This window comes from Lissotriton helveticus, chromosome 10 (genome assembly GCF_964261635.1).
Source record: "Lissotriton helveticus chromosome 10, aLisHel1.1, whole genome shotgun sequence".
In the NCBI taxonomy this organism is placed as follows: Eukaryota; Metazoa; Chordata; class Amphibia; order Caudata; family Salamandridae; genus Lissotriton; species Lissotriton helveticus.
The window spans coordinates 182142045-182167857 of NC_136071.1; the positions used below are offsets into that span (position 1 = coordinate 182142045).

General features: G+C 43.0%; 1 protein-coding gene across 2 annotated transcripts in view; it reads right to left on the reverse strand.

Moving 5' to 3' along the window:
- Positions 1 to 15334: 15334 nt before the first annotated feature.
- Positions 15335 to 25813, reverse strand: part of LOC144786096 (importin subunit alpha-5-like) — a 131776-nt gene continuing 121297 nt past the window's right edge. For both annotated transcript variants that reach the window (XM_078665050.1, XM_078665049.1), the window contains exons 7-11: positions 22263 to 22526; positions 20467 to 20700; positions 18436 to 18618; positions 17355 to 17504; positions 15335 to 15584 (exon numbers count right to left, since the gene is read on the reverse strand). In XM_078665050.1, the coding sequence (XP_078521176.1) occupies positions 15489 to 15584; positions 17355 to 17504; positions 18436 to 18618; positions 20467 to 20700; positions 22263 to 22526 (927 nt within the window). In that variant the 3' untranslated portion in view covers positions 15335 to 15488. The remainder of the gene's footprint in view (positions 15585 to 17354; positions 17505 to 18435; positions 18619 to 20466; positions 20701 to 22262; positions 22527 to 25813) is intronic.

Consider the following 25813-nt stretch of genomic DNA (forward strand, 5'->3'; position numbering starts at 1 on the left):
CAGCAGCCAATGAAATTTTAGTATTGTATATCAAAAACAACATTTCACATGATGCACACAACACATCACATCCTGTCATAGCCCATAAGAGCCAGTCACTACCGGATATTCTCCTCTTTCTTTGCTGCTCACACAGCCAGTTAAGTGCCTTTACACCTTGTCACTTGATATCTGACATTTCATGCTTTATTTACAAGTTGTGCTGTATTTGGTGTGTGCTTATCGCGCTTGTTATATTTGATGTGCATTGCCTGCTTGATTTTGTGCTGCGAGCCTCGTGCTCGCTTTATTTAATGTGCTGCTTCTTCCCGGTGTGACCGGGGGATGCGGGCTCTGTGGGGGGACCTCCCAGCAAGGGATTGTGAGATTGGTTGTTGCGCGGGTGTTATTAGCCCCCCTGCCGCTCCTGCGGCTCTGGATGTGTGCGCGACAGCACTGCGAGCAGTGTTGGGTTTCACGCTTGGCGCGCGGGTGTTTACAGGGCCGCGCAGCGGTCAAAGACATTAATTAAACTTACCAGTACCGCCCCGCCGATGGCAGGGGTTCTTGGCATTGTTTAAACGTGCAGAGGCTTCCCTCATAAGCCGAAGGCGCGTAGAGCATTTTCACTTTTGTTCTGCATAAGTTTCGATGTGCATAGCCCAATTGCGCTATTATAGGATTGGGCTACGCACATCGCTACTGTCCGTTTTTAAGGTGTTTTAGCTCATTTAGGCTCGGTTTTCGCCCGGAGCAGCACCCCTACGCCTCGCAGGCTGTAAGAAACCCATGGGCCTGGAGGTAGCACACCTCTTACATATCTGAGACTGCTCTTTGCTCCACCTACGCCCTGAGGGCTGTAAGAACTGTTGATACAGCCTTGCTGAGGAGCTAGGTACCTGGTAATTTGACTGTGCTGTGGGTTGGCTCCCCCAATTACTCCTCTCTGGATTTTGCCTCATGAGCAAATCTATGTACAAATTTGGCACTACCATGGATGATTGGGTTACCTATGAAGAGGATGACAACCTGTATGAGGAGGAAGTGAATAATCCTTCGATTGAGGACAACATTGTTGAGGCCCGGGACGCTCCGCTCCAGGTCTCTGTCAACAAGGCCCTTGAGAAGACAGTTCTGGGAACGGTGCAACAGGCGCTGGCTACTGCACTAAAACCTATCACTAAGCAGTTAGAGAAATTTGCTAAGCTTCATGGTTTCACTGCCCTGATGGTCCCTCCAAAGGGCGTAGTAGCCTCTGATTCTCAAACTAGGACCGGGCCGCACTCCTATACCTTGTCCTCACTGCCTGCCCCTGATGCCAGCAAGTCTAAGGCTCTGGACACTGATACTGATACAGACACTACGTCTGACACTCCAGATCAGTCTCCTCCTAAGAAGAGGACTAAGAAGTCCAAGAATGTGAAGCCTTCACAACCTATAGCTACCCCCTTTAACTTTAATCCCGTGGACATTGTTCATCCGAGATCTTCCGATTGGCGTCCGGCTCCGGAGGTTGCCGCATATCTGCATGACAACCTCCGCAAAAGTTTCGATAAAGAGGTGAGGAATAGGCTCCGGTCAGAGTGTCCTAGGCCGGACATCGCGGATAAGGTCACAGAAACCCCTGACATAGACTCCAGCCTGCTGACTTTCCTAAAAAAAAGTTTGACAAAGACCCTAAGAAGGGCATTGATCATGCCTGGCGGGGGTCCCAGGACAAGCTCCTGGACATAGTGGCGCCCCTGGCAAAGATCTTGGAGATGGCTTTAGAAGCGCAGGAATCTGTTGCTGCGATGGATCCGCATGTCTTGGCAGGTTGAACCCAGAGGGCGATATGACTTTTGGGCAACTCGAATTGCGCCATATCCACGGAGCGCAGGAAGTCCCTCCTTATGAGGATGGATTCCAACCGCACTGAGTTGGCAGCAGCGGAACCAGGTCCTCTGGCGGACGGCAACTTGTTTGGTGACCGTTTTGTTAGGGACGTGGTCAAGTACTTGGGCACCTTCACGACTCTCGATAAGGCCCAGCCAGGGGCCAAGACAGTCTTTCAGGCTGGTGTTTTCAACAGGGCCGAACGAGATCGGGGACGCTCGTTTGGCCGTCAGTCCTCCCAAGGTCCCTAAAGAGGTGACTTTGGCCGAGGCAGAGGCGATTGGGACTTTACCCGTAGGGGGACGTTTTACCCCACCAGGCAACGTTTCAACAAGAGACGCTTCAATAGGGGAGCATATCGTGGTGGCTTCCAGACCTCAGAATCTTCAGGTGAGTGCTCCAGGCACCTTCCCAATTCCTTTGGGGGGTTGCACTCGATTTTTCTTTCACAATTGGGTTAAATTGTCTCAGGATGCTTTGATATTACAGACAGTTCAGGGTTTTCATCTAGATTTCTTTCAGATTCCCTATCAGTACAGACAGGCCAGGCAGCTGTCTTTTTCCCAAACAGAATGCGCTTTTATAGATTCAGAGATTGAAGGATTGCTGCAGAAACACGCGATAGCGCGTTGCGACAAGAGCCCCCAGGCTTCTGCAGCAATATTTTTCTGGTTCAGAAGAAAGGCGAAGGTTACAGGTTGGTACTCAATTTAAAAGATTTCAATCATTTCATGGTCTACAAACATTTCAAGATGGAGGGTATCCATCTCTTGACGGATCTTCAGAAACAGGATGGATGGTCCGTCTGGACCTGAAAGATGCCTATCTATCCATTGCGATATTTCCTCCACATCCGAGATTCTCACAATTCCAGTGGAGAGACCGATGGTACAAATATTTGGTCCTTCCTTTCGGACTTTCCTCGGCACCATGATGCTTCACCAAGGTGTTGAAGCCAGTGATAGCCTACCTCAGGGAGCAAGGGGTTCGCATGATAGTGTATTTAGACGATATACTGATCATGGCGCAGACGCCGGAGGTGGCAGTGCAACACCTACCCATGACCATTGCTATGTTGCAAAATCTCGGGTTTATGGTCAACGAAGCCAAATCTATTCTGTGCCCATCGGAACAGATAGACTTTCTAGGCTTTGTGATAAATTCTCACGCGTCTCAATTGAGCATTCCTCGTTCCAAACTTCGGGACATACAGAGGGAGCTACGCTCCCTGTTGTCCAAACAGACAGTCTCGTTGAGAGTCATTGCCAGGATAGTGGGTATCCTGGCGTCATCTATTCAAGCGATCTACCCAGGTCCCCTTCACTATCGAGCCCTTCAGAGGTTAAAGATCCAACATCTGCAGAAGGGTCTCTCGTACACGGACCTTGTTCCTCTGTCTTCAGAGGCCCGAGAGGAACTTCAGTGGTGGCTAGCTCACGTGGAAGCATGGAACAGCAGAGCCATCTTCGGCTCCGTTCCAGAGGTTCTTATAGAGTCCGACGCCAGCCGCTGGGGAGCGCATTGCGGAAATATTTCCACGGGAGGACGGTGGTCCCTTCAAGAGCTAGATCTCCACATCAATTGCCTATAGCTGCTCACCAGCTCATTTGTGATCAGAACTCTGTCGCCCAGAAAAGTCGTGTGTTGCATCCTCCTACGGATGGACAACATATCGGCAGTTCGCTACATCAACAAACTGGGAGGCACAAGATCCTCCATGTTAGTAGAGATAGCGAAGGACTTTTGGCACTATTGCCTAAGTCATCAGATCTCGGTCATAGTCGAATATATTCCGGGCCAGTCAAACGTAGTGGTGGACTGGCACTCCCGACATCTCAAAGACTACAGCGATTGGCAACTCCAACCTCAGGTAGTTCAGTGGTTGCAGGCGATCTGGGGGTCATGCCAGATCGATCTCTTTGCATCCAGTCTGAATCGGCAAATGCCCAAGTTCTTCAGCTGGAGACCGGATCCGTTAGCTCCGGCGACGGATGCCTTCACTTAGGACTGGTCTCAGTCTCTGAATTATGCCTTTCCCCCGTTCATATTGATTCCTCGAGTGTGCGCACAGATAATGCGTCAAATGGCAGAAGTGATCTTAGTGACTCCCCTGTGGAAGTCGCAACCTTGGTTTCAAAGTCTCCTGGAGGTGAACTGTGACTCCCCCAGGAGGATTCCAGAGTCCCCGATGATGCTCCAGGGCCCTCATGGAGAGATGCACCCTATGGTAGTGTCGGGCAGTTGTCCCTGATGGCCTGGAGGCTTTCCGGCAAGGTTGGCAAATGCCAGGATTTTCGGAGCAAGCTTCAGCCTTTATTAATAAAGCTTGGGCTCCATCCACCAGGAAGAGATCTGCTTCAGCCTGGAAGGTCTGGGTTCGCTGGTGCATGGAACAGCATGTGGATCCCGTGGGAGCGGGATTACCCTACATTGTGAATTTTCTTTCCCAGAAGGCCTCTGAGGTATTGGCATATCGTTCCATTAATAATTTCCGTTCCGCCATCTCGGCGGGTCATTCCCAACTTGAGGGCAAACAGGTAGGTATGCATCCGTTATATGTAAACTTTTGAAAGGTATTAGGGTAGTGTATCCGCCTAAACCTAAGTATACTTCATTATGGGATGTCTCTCTAGTTCTTTACCTGTTTAATCAATGGCCCCAGAATGACATGTTAACCAGGAAACAACTTTCAGCCAAAATGGCCGTGCTTTTATGTCTTGCGGCATGTAGACGTTCATCTGATGTTAAGGCTGTGGACATAACAGGTAGAGTATTTTCTCCGGAAGGAGTTTCTTTTAACATTACTTCTAGAACTAAGACAATGTCTCAAAGTGTTGATTACCATGCTTTTCCTAGTAATGCTAAGCTTTATGTGGTGCAATGTCTTAAGGCCTACGAGGAATGTACCAGGTCCATTAGGCCTGCTGGTATAGTGCAATTATTGATTGCTTTGCAGAAACCTTTCAAGCCTATTACTGCGGCTACAATTGACAGATGGTTGAAATACATTATGCAAGAGGCAGGTATTGATACCCAAGTGTTGGGGCACATTCTGTTCATGGCGCCACGGCCTCAAAAAGTTTTATGTTAGGATCTACTGTTCAGGACATTATGCATTCTGCCGATTGGTCTTCAGAATCTACTTTTAAACGGTTTTATTATAAGCCGGTGGGTGATATTTCCTCTGTAGTGTTTCAGCGTTAAACAAGCATAATACGAAGCCTCCGGTCCTGTAATAGAATAAAAAATTAGCTAGCTATCGCACCAAGAATTTTCAATTCTATTAAGGACACGGATGCGAGGATTATCCCACCCGGTTCTATTACAAGTATTGCAATGATTTTGCCCACCCGTGTGTTTATGATCTTTTTACTCCGATATTACGGGTTCATTCTTCCAGGTTCTGAGAAGAAGATGGACTAATTATGCTTCCGGTTAGGAAGAAGTTCTTTTCAGTTGGATGTTTCTTCCACGTCAGAGGATGTTATTGTTGGACTTGCGTTATTACTGGACTTTTACTGGTCGAAGCAAAGAAAGAGGAGGATATTCGGTATTGACTGGCTCTTATGGGCTATGACACGATGTGATGTGTTGTGGGCATCATGGGAAATGTAGGTTTTGATATACAACACTAAAATTTCATTGGCTGCTGTGTGTAGCAATAAATGAAAGAGAAAGCATAATCCTTGCCTCCGTGTCCTTAATAGAATTGAAAATTCTTTGCACGATAGCTAGCGAATTTTTTATTCTTTGGTAAGAGTACCCTGGTTTGCTGGTACCCCACACATCAGGGTTGCTTTGGAAGAACGCTTGGCATTTTCAACACTTTCCGCTTTGTCTTAGAACACCAAGAGCAGAGCCATGAGAGCTCTCACACAACTGGAGCGTGTGTATTCTCTATGTATTATTCGGCAGCACACGTCACCGCATAGCGTGGTGGCCATTTGGAAGGAGAACTACAGTCTGCCTGCACAATCGGTAAGACACACCACTTCGTTTTGATTGTCATTGAATCACCGCACAGGAGCCTTCTCATTAACAATCTGCCTTCACACTCGGTAATGGGCACACCTTTTCTTCAGGGAAGGACTCTTCCATCACCACATACCAGCCACGAATTGTAATAACTTGCAAGGTATTTCATTTAAAGATTGCCTACCACTCGGTAACAGGCATACCATTTCATCATTGTCACAGTACTCTGCAGTGATTTTGCATTTAGGTAATTGTGTTAGGGTTTCAGCATTACATTTTATTACTGCATTTTTGGTCAAAGTATTTTCGTTTCTCTTGAGTTTTACCTGTAGTCCATTGTCATATACTGGAGCACATTTAAGGCCACTTCAGACATTGATGTGTCCTCAATTTATTTGAATTGTGTTATTTACCTCTACTTTTGAGATGTTGTTGGCTGTTTATTTGTACAGGTTTTTTTTTGCAAATTGCACATTTACTGCATGTTTCTCATGGCCACTCCCCAGCAAATTACTCAGAAACCTCCTTTTCTAACTTAACCTTGTAAACCACTTCTTTGGCTGCCAATGGGTACAGACCTGTGTGCAAATTTGCCTTTTTATTTGGATGCATTGGGCGTTCTGGCCAACAATTTTTTGACAGCTTACCGCCTGTGCCAGGGCCATCTGAAGATGGTCAGTGGAATGTTTATATGTAGGTTATCACTAGGATGCGAAAATAATTCTCAGAAGCCTAACAATATAAGGGGCAGCTCCTCCGCTACGCCGGAGGAGCGTTGCCCCACTGCTCTGTGAGCAGGTAAGAAAGGAAAAACTAAATGATAATGCTGCATTATCATTTTATTTTTCCATTGTGGTCAGCGGGTTAGGGACAGGTCTGAGCAGCGACAGAGGAGCAGGGGGTGGAGTGCTGATCACTTAGCACGCAAGGCAGTTTGGCTAGCCAAACAGTCATGCACATTTAGCAATTATTGCACAGCCTGGGATGGAGAACATGCACAGGCTCCCACTTCATGCCGGAGTGGCGAACAACAGCACTCAAACCAATCAAAATGGTGCTGTAAGGCAGAGTTGTGATTGGTTAAGGGAGCCTGTGTGCTTCCTGTCCCTTGAGTCCCAGCATAGACTGAAGAGGACTGCAGCCAAGTGATTTATTTTTACATTTATTTTCATGCACCCAACCGCCGTTTTAAATAGCAGCCACCACTGATCGTCATGCTTAAATGTCATATCTTCTGCAAGCGTAAGCAACAACCAGATGAAAACTTGGAAGAATATGCATCAGCCCTTCGAGTTCTAGCTACAACGTGTGAATTTGGTCCTTCTTAGACACTTATTCGTGACCAGTTTGTATTTAACCGTTATTCAAGGAAGATTCTGGAAAGATTGCAGGAATCAAACTTTGCAAGAAGTTGTTGAATTAGCCAAGAGCTCGAGAGATCACTAATTTTTTCCAAAGTGCTGCATCCAGCTCTTAGTCTAAACTTTGTAGATCCTCATGAGGTTTCAGAATCAGTTTGAGCTATTACAACAAAAGGGAAACATTTTTTAAACACTGGCAAGAGTTTTTGGTTCATGTAATAGATGTGGGCCAAAAACTCATCTCAGTAATTTTCCTAGCTTTCCAACTGTTGGCAAGAGATGTTTACCTGGTTAAAAAAAAAAAGGGTCGTTTTCAAAGTGTGTGAAACAACCTGTGAAGGTTTGGAATGTGGATATATGCGCAGGACGCTTCAAATGTCCACATATTGGACTGTACTGATCAGTCCACACCTGAGGGTCCATCATGTAAAGGTCACATAGGTAATGTCGTCGATGGCAGATTCGGGGTCACCCATCACCATTGAGACACCACATTTTCTGAGTTGTGGCGCACTAATTGCACATTGCTCCCCACTGATGTTAATCCCAAGACATTCGGAGAGAAGGATGTCGATATGCTTGGCTACTTCAAAAACAAATGTGTCTTGTCTGGATAGAGAAACATACACTAAAAGTGTATGTGGCTGGGAAAGGCAGAAATAGTATTGGGTGGCAGGACCATGTCAAAATGGACTTATATGAATTCCCATGTTCCGACAACGCTGTAGTGGTTGGTGAGATGCCAGCATCATTCGTTGGTGACGTACAGGAAACTGCTGAGCATATCCTGGAGGGACTATTTTCTCTGGCTTTTTTTACAGCACAGTGCCAGATAACTTTACTCTTGTACTGGATGCTGCAGAATGTGTGGCAATGATAGATGTTATGGCTGTGCATCAGTCTGCTATGAGTAAGCAAGCGTGGTAAAATGCTTATGCAGAAGAATGCATTTTGGGAAAGGTCATGGAGTATACATTCCATGGTTTGCCTGTGGAGACATACTTAGACGGAGATTTGGAGAGGAAAAAACCTCATGTCACTCGTGTCTTTAGTTAATGGAGTTGTCCTCAAAGGGGATTGTGTGGCCTCACCTACAAAACTGTTCAACAAAGTAATATCCATGGCACATTTAGGTCACGGGGGGGGAACCACCAAGACATGTATGAAGGTCAAACAACCCTATTGGTACCTGATTTGAATAGTCAAGTTATGCTCAAGAGAGACAGGTGTCCTGAATGTCTACACAAGCACTGGGAAAGCATGGATGCTCTTTTACACCCAAAACCTGATTCTGAGTGTACTTCAACAAACCTAGGGTTACATTTTGCAGGGCCTTAGCTCACCTTACCAGTCAATAATAGGTACACCGCGTTTCTCTTTGATTAGGTCTTGAAGCGGATGCATCATTCATAGAACCACTTGACACTGAGACAATTATCAAATTCTTAGAAAGTATTTTTGTTCTGGAAGCACACCTAAAATTATAGTAACAGAACGCAGTATACACTTTGTGTCTAACCATATGAGAAGAGGTTTGTGCAGTATGGCCATTGAACTAAGAGCTCAGTTTTTCATCTTCCTCGCATGGGTTGGTTGAGTAGTGCAAGAGTATCATTGAGGACAACATACACAATGCTGTGACTTCAGGGCTAAATGTGGTTCCAGTTGTTACTCAGAAAGTTAGTAATTACAATATGTCCCCCACATTGCAACATGGGACTGACCCATTTTTCATTACTAAAAGATAAAGGCACTTCCTTATTGTCTTCTTGGTTGACTGAAATAAATCAAAATTGCAAGTGTTTGCCTGTCCAGACATAATGGATCCTCAAAAAAGAAACATCTTACAGGAAGCAGAATTTTTATAAGAATCCCAGTGAGATTGGCACAAACCTAGTGGCAGGTGACTGGGTAATGTTTAAAATTTCCATCAGAGGGGGAAAAAAGTGGGGGTCCAAGTTCACTGCCCCGCTGAACGCAAACAATGGTGCTGCACTAATTCTAATAGGTTGGTGGAACAAGAGAAAGTTAGTAAAGCTTATGGCAGAGAAAATAAGCATCATGAGCAAGAGGAAAGGATCTGTTCACACGTGTAGTAGGTAACCAGGTACAGGTTGATTGAAATCTTTTGAAGAAAGGTTAATTGCCCTGCGAACTTGTGGGTATTGGGTTGGTTTATGGATTTAAACTGTCAAGAAAGATTTAATGATTATAGAGAGGTCTTAGTGCAAAGTCTAATTATTATTTGTTTCTTTAAGAGGTGGGGGAAGTAATGTAGTGGATTGAATGTTTGGCAGGTCACGTGCATTCTGTATGCATGCTCTTACTCGCATTTGTTATAGTTTAAGTAAGCATTGCCTTGTAATGATGGTTCACGCATGTAGCAGACTCTGGTGAGGATTCGAACAGCAACCTTCAGTGGCTGTTGGGCATCCAAACCAGCTGGACGTGACAATGGGCGATTGATTATATGGAATAAATGATCTGAAGACTCACCTGATGTGTAGATCCATAGATCTTTACAGAGTTGATGGTTAAGTTTTTTTTGCTGAGTTTTATATAGCGCGAACTAGACCCGAACCGAATCAGGTATCAGAGCGCTTTACATAGCACCAGTTACGTTACATGAGGACACACTTTCATTTTTTTTTAGGCACGGGGAGATTAAGTGATTTGCCCAGAATCTCAGGAGGTTTTTGGCATCGTTACCGAGATTCGAACCCAGGTCCAAGGTCAAGCACCTTAGCCGTTAGGCCAACCCCTCTCCCCTAGGTTTGACCCAATGGGTGCACACCAGACAGAGGCTCCTGCCCAGGGTAGCCTACAATTTCACACTTGCTTGAAGTTCATTCGCTGGATGACCTGGTAAACGTCATCACACCTGGGTGGTAAATTCATATATAAAGCCAAAACCGCAACCCTACTTAGCGGCCCACTTTCATCTATCATTAAAAAGGAGGCTCATGGCATACAGATTAGGTTACCAGAATTCAAAGGATTTGGTCCCCACCTGGAAAAGCAAGCAGAAAATTGTCATCTATGTGGGCATCGTACAGACACCATATACCACTTGATGAGTTTGCACAACCGTAAAAGATGGAAGGAAATTACTAAAAGCGGCCTTAAATAACTTAAATATTCACACTTGCAGACAGGCAGTAACACACTGGATATGGGGGTCTCAAACATTTTAATATGCCGTGGGGTAAAATTCATAACACTAGTGGACAACCTCCTATTGAAAGTGGACAAAGAACAAATGCTTGGGGTTGGAACAGGTCTGGGAATTTTATAGAAATGGTAAATATTTCAAAGTTTTATTGAAAAAAATGTTATTTTAAAAATTCTGATTGTGTTTTATGGTTGTGAAACCAAAGTGTTATTTTTTGACTGACATGGTAAAGAGCTACATTTAAAATAAAGCTTTCCAATATTTTGGCAATACGTAATGGAAGGATTTCTAAATCTGCAACCAATGTTAAGCATGTTTCAGATGCAACCAAGTAAATATAACTTGCCCAGGAGGGATGCAAAAGTTGTTTTCTCAGATCACTAACAACTTTGTGTTTAAGTAATTAACACACCCAAAAGCAGGTGTTGGTTTAACATGTAAACTGTGAGACCGAGCAACATAGCTCTAAGATGAGTTCGCTCACAACTACTTTGAAAGGGCTGCACTGACAAAGGGATTTACAATCTAGAGTCCATTCATAGTGAAAAGAAAATTCATTTTAATATGCATGCAATGAATGAATTACAAGGGTGAAACAAGGCAGTACAGTAAGAAATATTGCAATTGAGTCAATGCATGAGCTTGTCTTATTCAGACAAGCTAATCTCGGGTAGCAATGGGTGTTTGATGAAATTGTACAAAGTGGGCAATTTCCCATGCAAAGTAGGGAACAGCGAGATGTGCTGGGGGTGAACAAGTAGCTGCTGATTAGGGAAAGCCTTTCCCAGCAAATGAAAATCAGGTTTGAGGGATATTGCAGGGACAGGTTCAGGATTTAAGTCAGACAACCCCTGAAACACCTATGATATGGTGGTGATATTAGAGTCCGTTTTGAGACATTATATGGTGGTGGTTGAGGTCTGGCAAGGAAATACAGATGTGGTCAGAGGTACGGTATTTCCTGAACTTCCTACCACAGAGCAGCAAAGTATGAAGAGGTCAAATCATTTAGTGCTGGTGAAGCAATAAAAGAATAGCCAGAAGATACAATAAAATGTCAAGTAGCTACAGAAGGAGTGTTTGATTATGGCAACACAACTCATGGGTTGTGTAGGTAGCTTCTACACACCAGATGGAGCCTGCATATGCACAGATGTTACATTTTATGTACTATGGGGCAGATAATGGTCACAGAACCTAGTGGATCTTGGAGGTCGCCAATGCTACTAGACCCTACAGCAAACCTAGGTGTGCCTCGGTTCTGGAGGAAACGTTCATATTCAAGAAGGTAGGAGAGAGCATGTAATGTGCAGTTCCTATTGCACACAACTGGGACCATATCTTGCTAGAGCCTCAACTGATCCTGGAAGCCCCATGGGTAGACAGTTAATTTTTTGAGCTGGTCTCTGCCCTTTATGCCCACCAGCAGGTGGCCAGAGCAGCAGACAGTTGTGTTGGCAGTGACAGATGGGCTTTGTGACCTCTCTCCCTGGCATTTTAAGTACAGCAGATCCGTAGGCCCCCTGTGAGAAAGATGGTGTTAAATCCATTGTGCTTTGCATGCGTGGGTTTGGATCCCATCCTCATCGCCAATTGTTAAGTATGAGGCAGACAGATGAAAACAGTTTCATTTGCATAAATTAGAAGCACCAGGAGATACACTACTTTAAGCTCCAGCAGGCTTCTTACAACTGTCTTGGACCACAGCTGCAATCAGAAGTTCGATTCTAGAACAGGATCACATGTGACTCAAAACATTCAAATAAGATATTTATACAGTATACATAACATGCAGTCAATGGATTGGTGCAGCGTGTGCCCCTGGAGGAGACTGCTTTCTGCACAGCATATTCCACCATTGTCTGCCCACTACAAGTCATTTGGTCATGTTTTTAAGCCTGGGTGGTGGTATTACTGAAGCAGGACATTAGTGCCCTGGGGCATGGAGGTGCAGATTATTCTGTAGGCCATTGCCTAATGTGTCCGTGCTTGGGAGTAGTATTTCCTCAGATCATTTGGCTGACAAACTTTCAGGCACCAGCCCAGTTGGTGCAAATGGCGTGCAACTACGATGACTGAAGAAAATGCGCTCTGGGAAGAGTAATTTCTCTTCTACGGAAAACCAAAAAGCAAGGAAGCCATATTGCATTGCCAGAAGTTCTCAGCAACGTTTTAAATCCCATCCAACTAACACTGTATTCTAGCAGAAAATGTCCAGAACCAACTCCGAACCAGTGCCAGACGTTTCTAGTCGTGGTTCTGCTGTCACTTTTAGCTATGTCCTGTACTCTGTGCCATAAGTGTTTTTAGAGGGACTATGTAGTCACAGGGGATGGGGCCCTGATGGTTGGAAGGGTTCAGGAGGGAATCAGTCTTCCACTGTTCTTTCAATGACAGTGGAATCCTCCACTGATGCTCAGGCAATGCCCCCCACAAGCTGATAAGACTTTGAAAGACTGCTGTTCTCCATTTACTTGTGGGGGTGGTGGTACAAGTGGGTTCAGTTTTAGATGACCCTTCAAGAAATTAAACCAGTGTTGGCAGCTGCCAGTTAAGAGGCGATGATTGGGTAAGATTTCACTCCTGGACATTGATTGGCATATGAAGAGTTGGGGGTCCCTCCCCATTCATGACCCCCTTGCTTAAAAACAGACAAAAGGGAGCTTCCTCAATTCCCCCTCCCGGCGTCCATCTCTGCCTCCTATATTGGAGGCATACTCCCTATGAGGGTTTGCCTTCTGAGTTCGGTCAGGACATTAATTTCGAGCATGCAGTTGAGTGTCAACGAGGTGAGGGTGCCTCGTTTGATCCATTTATTGCTTTCCCCATCGAAAAGATCCGATTTTCTATTTTGTGTTTATTGGAAACTAGTGTCAAGTTCCAATAACGCATTCGAAATGTCTGCAATTCTGTTTGAATTACAGAATGCAAACAATATTAGCCTTTCCATGCCAAAATACACAATTCCTTTAAGGATAATTGTGTGGAAAAATGTCAAAGGATTGTGCCTTTAGTGGGGGGTGGTGTCTAGAGATGCTTTTGTTGAAACTGGTATACCACTAAATCAGTTGCCTCCAAGACAACGCTTGCAATTTTGACAAAGAGCTATGTTTCAATATGCTTTTTGGGGATTCAGACCAGGGATCCTCTGGAAAAAAACTCCAACTAGGTTTTACCCAGTGTTTAAAAAGGGAGAATTAAAAAGTGCACTGAAAAAGATGGGAAAGGAAATGTATCAGCTCCGTGTTAGGATGGGGTAGGAGTTGGAAGTGGGAGCCAGCAATTCTCAGCAGTTTACCCGTCTCATATCGTAAGGTGCCAGTTTCCAGTGGTGTCCCAGGCAGGGCTATGAAGGAGGGTAAGGTGGATACTTCCACAAGAAGTCAGAAGGGTATGACTAAGAAAAGGAAGACAATTAGATATTCTATACAGAAAATAGAAAGATTCCATTCACCCAGGGACATGGATATGCAGAGTAACAAGGACGGGGGAGGGGTTAATCGAGATTACCACCTAAAGGTAATCTTCTGAATGCTCCCACTACGCTGGAGGACTTTACTGGAGTTGATGTGAGAACTGGAGTAGTGAGCCACGGCCTATGCAGGTAAGAGCGTTGGGGCAGGGATTAGACAGACTACCATGAGGGGAAAAATACATAATTCACCCCTTGTCTGAAAAAACTGTGGTTACCTGCACGAGCCACGGTTGGCACACTACTACCATGCCATCCGACACTTCAGGGAGTTTCAAATAATTTATACAATGATCTGTTTGAGACCCCTGGAGTGATAGGAGGAACAGAGGCCCTTTCACTAGCTGAAGTTGGGGCACAGGGAAGTTAACAATCTACATGGGTTGACTAGAGGGGGAACCCCCCCCCCCCATTGGGAGGGGGGGGAGGTAGAGTTAAGGGCTATATGATGTCTAATCCAAAGTATGAGAAATACAGATCATGGCAACACTGAAGTGTTTATCTTGCACCCCAGTTCTGGGCTTGTCTGACAAATATTTGTCAATACCAGGGGCTGGTTGAGCAGTCGAAACCAATACTAATGAGTGGTTACCATCCTACAACCATGGAAACGTGACCTGCATAGAGACAGAATACTCTTGCTTTGGGTAAAGTAAATGGTCAAGAGTGGAGCACTGGTAGTCGATTCAGATCTCGATTGGGCACATTGGTGAAGAAGCAGGTTATTTTAAGTACCATGAAGACTCATCTATACATATGGGCTCTTAACCTCACAATGGTGAAGGGATTTTTTAACAGTTTTATGTAGTGCAAACTTCACCGATGGTATCTGGTATCAGAGCGCTTTACATAGCGTTGCATGCAACATTCGTTTGTTAGGCACGGGGAGATTACGTGATTTGACCAGAATCACAGGCTGTTCAGCATCAGAGACTAAAACCCGGTTCCCCAGTTTCGAGGTTGACCGCTCTAGCCATTATGCCAACTCCTCTGAATTTGTATAGAATTATGCAAGTCTGCAGAATGGGTCACATGATGCTAGAATCAAATTGTCAATATGATGGATTTTTTTGGGTGAAGTACAAAAGACAAGAACCTTCCAATGGATACAAGATGCACACTAATCTGGCATCCGCAATAATGCTTTGAATTGGAGGTACTTTGTTCAGTAGACAGTAATAACGTTGGGTTCTACAATTTAGGAAACAGAATGTGGATTCTTGGATAATGGAAGTGGTTTATAACACAGGAAAGTGCTACAGCTTCCCAATACAAAGACTTTAAGAGTGGGGGGAAGTTGGAAGCAGATTGGAAGAGTAATGTAATTAAAGGTACGCAGGATAAGAAAGCAGCATACCAGAGTGATAGTATGAGGTCTAATTTTCATTCCACACAGGCTTTGCTAGGTAGGTGTTGGGGCAACCACAACTGTTTTTCTATGAGGAAAATAAATCTTCGTTTTATTATCTTCTATGCCCTCCTAACAAAATAATAACACGATTATGCAAAACCACCTTTATTAATTTATGAGAGAACAAAAGTCTCATCTCCAAGTGCTATGACAAGAAATTCAAAGTGCAGAGTGCTCCGCAAGCAGATTCGCTTTCGTTACAATCCTTTCCATGAAAGTTCCAAGTTCCAATTCCTGTCCAGTTTAGAAGTTAAAGGAACCTTTAGCTTCACTGGAAAACTTGAAGGTATAGCCTTCCTCACCAGCCTCTGGCTCTAGCGCAACGCCATCCTCATCCTCCTGCATGGAAAAAGTTTGATTTTAGTACTCTGGAATTGTCGGTTTTGGGATTTGAGCAACTTAAACAAAAAGGCAAATAGATATAAAATTTGACAAGTGCCTACAAAGACCATATAAAAATTAAACAGTTTAAATATTTTCACACTTTGTCAAGATGATCTAGATTTAATAAACAAATTCAACAAGCGTAATCTGCCACCAGAGATCAAACACAATTGATAACCCTCCAGAAAAGTGCTGGGTGCTCATTACGTCAGATACTTACTTTGAAGCACTCAGAAATCTTTGCATACTGCAGTATAAAAACAAGCAGCTTAATCCATGCCCAATAGGTCGTACAGCACTTCTCTCATTTAAGGGCGGTAAATTATGTACAGCCTATTAGTCACTTCTGTACTTAACTTTGCACCTCGTAAGAACTTGCCCTCTGGTTCCAGCAGTACTAAGTTCCACATGCCCAGTGTGCTCTGTAAGTGTTGGCAAAACTTATTGCAAAATTAGGTTACTTTTTAAAATGAGATTTACTTCAGTTTTGTGTTAACACTGCAAGCCATTCATACAACCAGGGTCTCAAAACTCCTGGGCTTTATAGCTACCAATGGAGTGAAAAGCAGTTCATGCCACATTAAGCTATCACTTATCTGCAGACTGTCTCCTTTTCCGAGAACTAAAGGAGAGCCAACCAACTGTAAGCACAAGCTTCCAAGTGAAATATTTCCTCTAAAAAAAATAGATAAAAATATTTAAAGATTTGAAGGTATTACCACAGGTTGGACTTTAGGAGTAGGACCAAGTGCACCAAAATTAATTGCAGCCCAGATACCATTTCAGAATCTATCAAAATGCCAAGTAAAGCCTTTCACAGCAAAACAAAGCTTGCATCTCAAACCTCCAGTTTGAGAACATTAAGTGTTTCATTGCTAGATTGTCCAGTCAGCTTTTTGGGTTTTAGCATCCCACTGCTGATAAGAGGCATTCCTCTGGCCAGGAGAACTCCCACAAGGCCCTTTGAATTAGATTAAATTTTGTCTATAGTGCGCGGTATGGGCCATGGCACCTTTTTCCAATCACCCATCACTAATATTAAAAACCCTTAAATTCAAATCAGTGTGCAAGGACTCATTATCTATTGAAAAAGATAAGCCCACACGAAGTTAGCCACTTTGACAAATTATTCACTCTATCAAGAGTGTAATTGTACCTACTTAATATGTCCTGGGTGTTGAGAATCAAATGAAAGGCCTTCTAAGCCTCGTAAGCCAAGGAGGGGGAATGTTTGAACTCTAGCTCTGCAAAACTACGACTCATTCTGAAGTTGAGATTTACAGTGATTGTCAAAGCAAATTGACGTTTTTATTTTCAGCAGACACGTATAGACTGACTCAATTCTTTTTTACGAATTAAAGTATTTGCCGGTAGGCTTGGAGAAACTGATGTAGACTACCAGCAGAGAAAGTGGATCTTACCAAATCAGGTTTGCTAATTTTCACCAGCAATAACTTACGATCACATTTAATTTAATGGACGATATTACACAGTGGCAGTGTGACTTTCTACATGTTGACAGTTAGGCTTTAACCCTCCTTCGCCACCCACCCCCCCGGCTTCAACCCTCCTTCGCTTACAGGTAACAGTTGTGTCTGCTACTTTTCTGTACTTATTTTCTTGGCTACACATGGCTACAACATGTAGGGAAAACTGTTTCAATGACCTTCTACACTTACTAGATAAGTGGTCTTAAAGTTACAACACCACAAACAGGAGTCCTACCTCTGAAGAGAAATATTTCTCAATCAGTGCCAAAGCAGCGCGATACACCATGTGGTTGTCATGGGTTTGTAGTGCTTCGATGCTTTCCAAGCCACCAAGTTCTTCCACCAAGAAACACAGCTTCTCCACTTCTCCCAGCTTCTCTGCTGCCTATTGAGAAAAGAAGTGAGTTTTAAAGAAACAGCATCACTAATCTATTCTGTATAGTACAAACCTACAGCAGCAGTAAAGGTTTCGTAACTTGATTTCACCAATACCAACCATCCCATAAAAACAGATGCAAGTTACGGTAATACAAGAGCAACCCTTCAAATTAAACCCTATGCTTTAAAGGATTAGAAAAAACCCACAAGGTCAGCATTTCAGCTTTGACAAGTTACACGCGTAGAAGATGGCATGAAGTAATCTACTTTATGCAGTGCAGAAGAGCAATTTTGGTAAGTGTATAAAATATGGAGCCCATAGAGTGGCCATTGATCTATATTCTGTGAAACAAGTCTGTACTTGACAAAACTGAAATTAAAATAAGGTGGGCTGATGAAGAGGCAGTATAGGCCAATTACTAGACAAACAGTTGCTCTCGACAAGTTGGTAGGTCAATTAGACAAGTGTAACCTATGCAGGCCAATAGTCAAAATCTCAATTGTGCTCAGTACCAATGTCCAAAACAAATCTCCTGTAAGTCGGCCATGCCCAGACCACACTAGCCACGATGGTACATCAAAGCAGCCTTGACCAAGGACTTCAGTAAACTGTGCCCCTTACTAACCACCATGGATATAAAACTACCTAAACATTCTTACATGGCTTCATGGAAAACAAAGATTGGCACCCTTCACAAGATCCACAATATTTTGCACTGCACAGTGCCTTTTATTCACATCATCCAATTTTCCAATAGCCCCCACTCTAAAGCTTCAGACTAAAAATGTATTTACTTGTAAGGTTACCTACACTTTATAGCGCTGCCCTACCAGAGAGAGTGTATTGGAGCACTGCAGAATATAAAGTGGAGACCAGTCCTTGAAGGCCAATGCCAGCATTCATACTGGCTTCAATAATTGCATCGCAGAGCGCTCACCATGAAGATGTTAGAGATGGCATCAAGAATAACCAAGATGACTTTGCTGTCCTTAGAAGTGAGCAGGTTTAGTAAAGGAGCCATCACTCCACACTGGACCAGCTGAACCACTTGTTCCACAGTCCCACCGCTGGTGTAGTTTGTGACAGCCCACACAGCCTCTTTCTGAGCTTTGAAGTCACCCTGTGATTGAGAACAGACAATTGCAAGGTTTAGTGAAAACACTTCAACGACTGATGCCAGACGCATCCACCCCAGGCCACAAAATCTCCTTAAACAGTTTGCGCTCATTAAACAAGCTAATATATGCGTTAGCATTTCTCCTATAAAAGCAACTAAAAAGGTGATCAAAAACCTGTTGTACTTACGTAATGGTTCAAAAGTTAAATTTGTAGCATTGTACTGTTGTACAGTATAAACTAGATAATTAATGGTGCACAACTCTAAACAGACAAAGAAAAGACTGAAATTTGGTACACTAAGCCATTGAATTATAAATCCCAAATAACCATATACTGCTCCATTTTCAAAACCGGAATGTAATATCCGATTCTATTAAAAATAATCTGTAGTACAGTTATTACAATATACAGCAATTCCCATCCCTCAGATGTCCTCGCTTCTGCCTCAAACCCAATGTGGCTCTAGATACAGAGTAACCCTCAAATTGCCCAGACCATCTGAAAAGAAACATGAGCTTAGTAAACTCAGGCAAGTGTTTGAGAGCCAAGCTAGCAAATGGAGAGGCTGCCTAGGGGTGATCCAGCCTTCGATAGCTGCTAGAGCAGAACCCATGGGCTTCCAGTTACAAAGCACAAGATTTCAGCTCTTCATCGGATGTTTTTACTAGAGATCTCACCCACCGTAGACGTAACCAGTTAATCAGGCAACCTTAGAGCCACATGGTGCCCTTTTGTTATAAGCAGAAGGCACGCAGCAAGCTTACGTTCTAAAGCAGGTTATCCAACCATGGTGTCTTTTCTAGATAAAAGGATTCTATATTACAATTTAGACTGTAGGACAAGTCCACATGTAAGGCAGAAGGAATACCTCTTTAAGAAACGTGGAAACTACTCCCCAGCCTAAGAGGAACTATTCCATTTCAGAAGGGTCAAGGTGTGGCAGCGTGTCCACCTGATCAAATATTTGATTAGCACTTTTCTTCAGTAGGATGGGAGAGCCTGAATGTGGTTAAAATCCAAGTACTAGTGCTCACCCTTTGTCCACTTAAGTTGGATACTGGCAATGCTAATTTTAAGGAGGAAGTTGAGAAAGTTACATTGGCAGCTACTGACAAAGCAATATTGCAGCTAGAGAAATTGCAACCCACAAAATGTTACGGTTAAACTGTCACCCAGAAAAGTAAGGAAGATACTTTACAGATTGTTTATCTACAGTCAAACAGAACATAACTTGCATTGCTGGAAGTCATTGGGGCGATTAGAAAGATGCAGGCAACCAGACAATACTACTTCAACAGCATCCATTCACTTGAAGTAGGTTATGGCAAAGAAATTAGTTTAGACAAGAGGGATCTTGTTTCTCTAGATGCAGAACTAAATTTACCCTGTTGCACTAAAGTTCCTGTAAACACCATTTTGCCAGTAATCAGAACAAAGATGAAGTGAAGGTGCATAGAGCTACCTACAGTACAGTTTCATGCAGTACCATAATCCCATCCATGGGATACTAAAAAAACTAATGGTAAACGAGCCTTCTAAGCAGCAATTTAAGACTCCTATCCACCTTGTGTGTGTTCGACTGTTTCCACGACAGAATCAGATGAGTCGGATTAAGTGAACTGCATTAACACTTTATGCACACAATTACCTCCAACACTGAAACTTTATCAATAAATGGCAATTAATTTACAATAGCCAGAAAAGTGGTCTTTGTAATACAAATCCTTACAGGATAGTCAGCCTTCAACATTATAGTTCATTCAGGTATGAAAGTGTTATTTTCAGGTCACCAGGGAGGCAGGCACCTGCCAGTACTCATCACAAACTAAGATGAGATGTGCAACGTTACCTTGCTCAGAACCTCCACTAGTGGCGGGAGCAGGCCACAGGTGATCATCTGTTGTATCTGCTGTGAGGGCCCTGCGGCAATATTACTCAACGCCCATGCTGCTTCCTTCTGGATACTCTGCTTGCGGTGGCGCAGCAGTTGCGGCAAGACGGACAAGACGCCGCAGTTGATGGCCACTTGTGTTTGGACATCTGTTCCAGTGACAATGTTCCCAATTGTACGCAGAGCTGGAGTCTAGAAACAGACAAAATTTAGGTTGACAAAGGTGCTCAATTTTTAAGTGCCAAAAAGTTGTATATAAGCAATGAGATACAGGATATCCTTACACTCCGTAGTGTGACTAAACTATTTAAAAACACAATGGATCCATCGCAAACTTTTCCATTAACCAGCACTTCACTTTGAAGTTAATTACAGAGTAGGTTGGTGATCGACCAGGGCTAGTGGCACCAACACAGTTAATCTACTCCTTAAATGAATATTATGTTAAATACAATCTAAAGAAATCAAAGCAAAATGTTAAATAAAAGGAATTCACCCATGATTGTGCTAGAAAGCACCCTGGTGAAGGCAAAAACATTAACAGAAAATCCTGTATCAACAGGTGGGGGTCTATGTGGTGGGGTGGCATGTGAGAACATGAAGGGAAAGACTTTGAAAGTAATGACAATCAGTCCATCTACAGTTGTGCTTTCAATACCTGCCTGAATTTAGAATAGCCAATTTATCAGGAGACAAAGCTGCATGGCAGGCTGAGAAAAGCATGGCGGATTGACAGCAATGCAGGTGGTGGTGTTTTTATAATGGAACATTTGCTGAGCAGCATGGATGCTCTGTGTGGTGCACCAAGCCTAGTTCTTGTTAACTCTGGGGTAACCATCTGAACAAAAGCAAGATAATAGAAAGACTTTACCACACCTACTTTAAGGATCTACCTCAATTGGTACACCAAGATAGACCCATGTCTGCATCTACACAACCATGATTAAACTAAAAAGGCAAAGCACAGACAGGCCCGAATGGAAAGATCAGTGTAGGAATCGCATTTGAAGTTCCAACACCCAAGCAAAAACTTAAAGTAGAAATAGGCTTGCATTTTGCAGTCCTTTGAGGCAAGGAAATTACTCTTTGGAAGATGTTTAAGCTAAGGATACTTTGTTTAGGAGCCAAGAATCAAAGTACATTAAAGTATTCAGAACTGCCCCTGATGAAGGGAATATATAGGTGCGCCTACTGATCAGCTATCCATTTTAAGGGACTGAAATCAGGATAGATGTTAAATTACCCAATCCAAACAAACCTCTATGCAAGTGAACCATGGATCAGCCAAGATGAGAGTTCTCGCACCAGAAACATGAAACAAAAAAAATTGGTTGCCTTCACCTCTGGTCTGACAGACCAAGGAGCTCCTGCTCAATGTGTCTAGAAGAGCAATCAGTGGGCACAGCACCATGGTAAGGTGCCATTTGTCAAACACATACAGGTGGTAAGTGAGATCTGCCCCCCCCCTGCTCCCCTAAAAAAAAATTTAAAAAAAAATAAAAAACACATCGAACTCCTGTAGAACCACGCAAACCCTGTACAACCAACCACAGCTATCTTGAATGTGAAACTGAAAACGGCTGTCTCCCCAGTGACTGACTAGAGAAATGGAAAGCTTGGGTCAGTCAAGTTGTCCACCCTAAAGTAGGACACAAGCTAGCAAGTCCACCCAAAATAAGTTATTTCAAGCACAAAACAATCATGGTAATTACGAAATTGCCTAATCTGATAGCTAAAGGAGCACCTGTACATACCAAAATTGTTAACTCTTCACTGGCCATCAGCTGGACGAGTCTCTCCACAATACCAGTGTTCACCACAACATCAATGCGGTCATTTGAGCCATCTGTTAGGTAGGACATTGCCCAGCAGGTGTCCGATAGAATATCCTTGTCATCGTGATGCAGCAGCTGTATAAGCGCTGGCAGGATCTGAAGAACGGCTTCCATTGGAGGATGAGGGTTCTTATTCCTGCAAAGATTACTCAGTGTCCAGGTGATGTTGCGCAGGAAGCCAACCTGTAATAGAAAGACTTGTGAAACTAAGGAAGAGTGAAACTAAGGAAGAGTGAAATTTATGTCAGACCAGTGAGCAATACCATTAGAACTCGCTCAACCACCTACATTTCCAAAGGAATATGTAGAGAAAATATTGGAGAATGTTCTAATTTATGGTTTCACCTCTTCATGTCTGAAGCACTGGCAAATTCTACGATGCTACTTGGCTAAAAAGTGAATCAAACCACAACTGGGCAAGCAGTCCCTCGAGAAGCTCTTGTAGCCCACCTTGCATGATTGACCTGAATCTTGATGCTATCTATTCATCTTCATATTTTTGTATACGAAATTTTTTTTTTTTGTGTAATGTCTTTGTAAATAGTGATTCTTTTTTCTTGTTGTATATATTGTGTTAATAATTCACTTTTGCTATATGGATTTTGTGATTTAGCTTTTTCCTGTGTTTTCAAATAATGAATTTTGTACTGTATTTGAGAGAGCAATGCTAATACTTTAAAGTATAACCTAAAAAAATAAATATATATTTTTGAAAAAAATGTGGTTGGTGCATATTTGTCACTTTTATATGAAGAATACGATACATACTTGGAATAACTGTGGCCTAGGAGGGAACTTCTCTTACTGTTTATTTCTTCCCCTCTGTTCCCTGGCCTATACTTACCTTTTTGAGGGGGTCCCATCATTTTCGCTTTCTAGCTATCTATTCATCCACCTGCATAGTTCACACAAACGTCAAATTTTAGAAACAATGGGGACCACCTGCTACTCTCCATCAAGACATCATACATAGAAAGCATGTGGCTTCTTGAACCAGGATAGATCAGCACTGGGAGCTTGGATATCACTCATTGCCTGTCCTTTTCTATAGTAAGTTTTAATTACTTGACCAGCATACCCACCACAAAGCGTCAGCTTAACTCCCTGCACACAGTACCTTTTCAACTATTAGGAATGGTGCTAGACTAGTCGGGTTGCAGTTTTGAAGCAGCAACTGTACAGTTCAAATGTAACACCCACAGTGGTGCTGTAACAATTTGAGCCATGGATATAAAACTGATAACACTCACAGTATAGCAAATGAGCCATTCAACAGGGAAGTAGGAAGGGTGTGGTATGTAACCAGTGGTGCATTTGGGAGTGCACTGTTGCAAATAGCTTACTAAAGCATGGTGCGGAAGAACACTCCTTTACCGACTGCACAATTGTAATGAAATGGTCCCTAAATTCTTGCAGCCATGAAGTTTTACTAAAAACACTATACAGCGCACAAATGTGTGGAAATCGCGTTTCAATGAATAGTTACTGGTGCATCACAAAGTAAAGGTTCTTTGTTTTGAACCCATTGAAATATTGGTTTCCAAAACTACCCAATTACAAAATAGTGCTTTGAGCTTTATTTGAACTTCATAACTAACTACTCAAAGTTGAAATATTTATACAGCTCAAGTTTTGGGTCAGTAGAGGAGCAATATCCTGGAGCCTGCCCTTCCACTTCAATTGTCAGTTCATTTTACAAAATCCTCACTTTGGGGTCCACATGTCTTTCTTCAAATGCAATATCCAGGTTAAGAATAAGCAGCCATTTGTCAGAAGACCCAGCCTGACATGACCCATTGCAAGATTAAATTTAAAGGCATTGGTTATTGCCCACTAACCTTCTGAACGTCAGTGTTTGTTGGGGTGCTGCAGCTCCACCCCCTTCCCTGCACACCTACCTCCGCGTATGCCAACTAATGCAAGTCAGTACTGAGTCAATGGACACCATTGTCAACTAAATTGGTCTTAGTAGCTGTTCATTATCAATCCTTGGAGATTCAAGGCAAGACACTCACTATCAAGCAAATGCCACAGCTGTGCCTGTGTGCAAAGGAACAAATAGCGCCACCCAAAATAAAAAGTACAGCGGTCCAGCCTTTATTCTGCCAGTTAAGTTCTAGCAATTTCCATTATCTACCTAGATGATCACTTTCATATGATTAATGCTTACTAAGTAACATCTTCCACTGAAGTGTGGGGGCATGGTTTAATTTGTACTGATGTAATCCATCAATGCTCCTCGTAACATTTCAGTTTAAGGAAGGGCGCAGTAATGGTAGGTGTACCCCATCACTCAAACTGGATGCCAAACCCTGTGAGAATTGGTTGTGAACGAATTGCGTTCTAGACCAAGTGAAGTGGTAAGCTAAATATATCCCCCCCAAAAAAACAAGCTTTACAATTAGAGGAAATGCTTAAAGTTCACTAGAACAGGCACTCCAGATATTTAGTTGTGCTTTAATTTAACATGTGCAATGTTATATATTACTAGATTTTAGGAGGATTTTAAGCTTAAAATCTGCTGTACTGGTTACTCCTAGTAAATGGAGCATTTGAAAATAAAGATGCTTGGAGACCAAACAAAGTGGTGTATGGTATATACTCAAAAAGAGATCCATTTCTGAAGAGTCCATATTATCCCAATATTTAATACTGGGAACACCACAATAGCCAAAGAAAAAAAAAAAAAGTAGGCAAACATTTGTTTTCAGAGCCACTTGCAAGGTGGTTTACGCAGCCCCGGGTCCTCAAGCTGGTCAGAACATTGCGTCCTTTGGAACACTTCATTCTTCTCCCCTTCTACAAAAATACTTGCCAAAGAGCTTCCAGGCCATCAAACTATCGGAATGGCTGGCTTACTGACACCACATAGCTGACAAAAAGTAAGTAAAATTGTTGATACCTAGGAGTCAGTCTTGCTCACATGTACAGGTGAAAACAATCTGATTAAAATAAAGAACTTGCCCAAAGAGACCATGCTTCAGAGTTTCCACTTCAAAATATTTGGGGTAAGAGAAAGGCAAAAAATCACTGCAACCCATCTAACTGCAGCCATCCTCCATAAGGGTTCAGCCAGTAGAATGTGGATGCAGGAGGGGGGGGTAGGAAGAGAAGAGGGCCTTTGATAAAAGCTTATCCAGTTGATAACGACCAGACCCGCACAAAGATTTAGCAAAAGAGAAACAGGGAATTGGATTGCCTGACATCAATGGCTGAATTCTCCAAGGGATAGCGTTTAACGGGCTACATGGTTTAAACCACTTAAAACATTTTGAAAACCCAAGTTCCATGGTCTTTCCCAAAGCATTTCAGCTACAAGCCATGTTAGTCAATACAATTACGCCACCTTCATTAAATTACATCAAGCAATTTCAATTTAATGTTCTAAATACAGAATCTATAGAAAACAATGAGTTTCAGTGGGAATGTAGAACATTTGGCTAATCAACCACTCATGGAAATTGGCATGT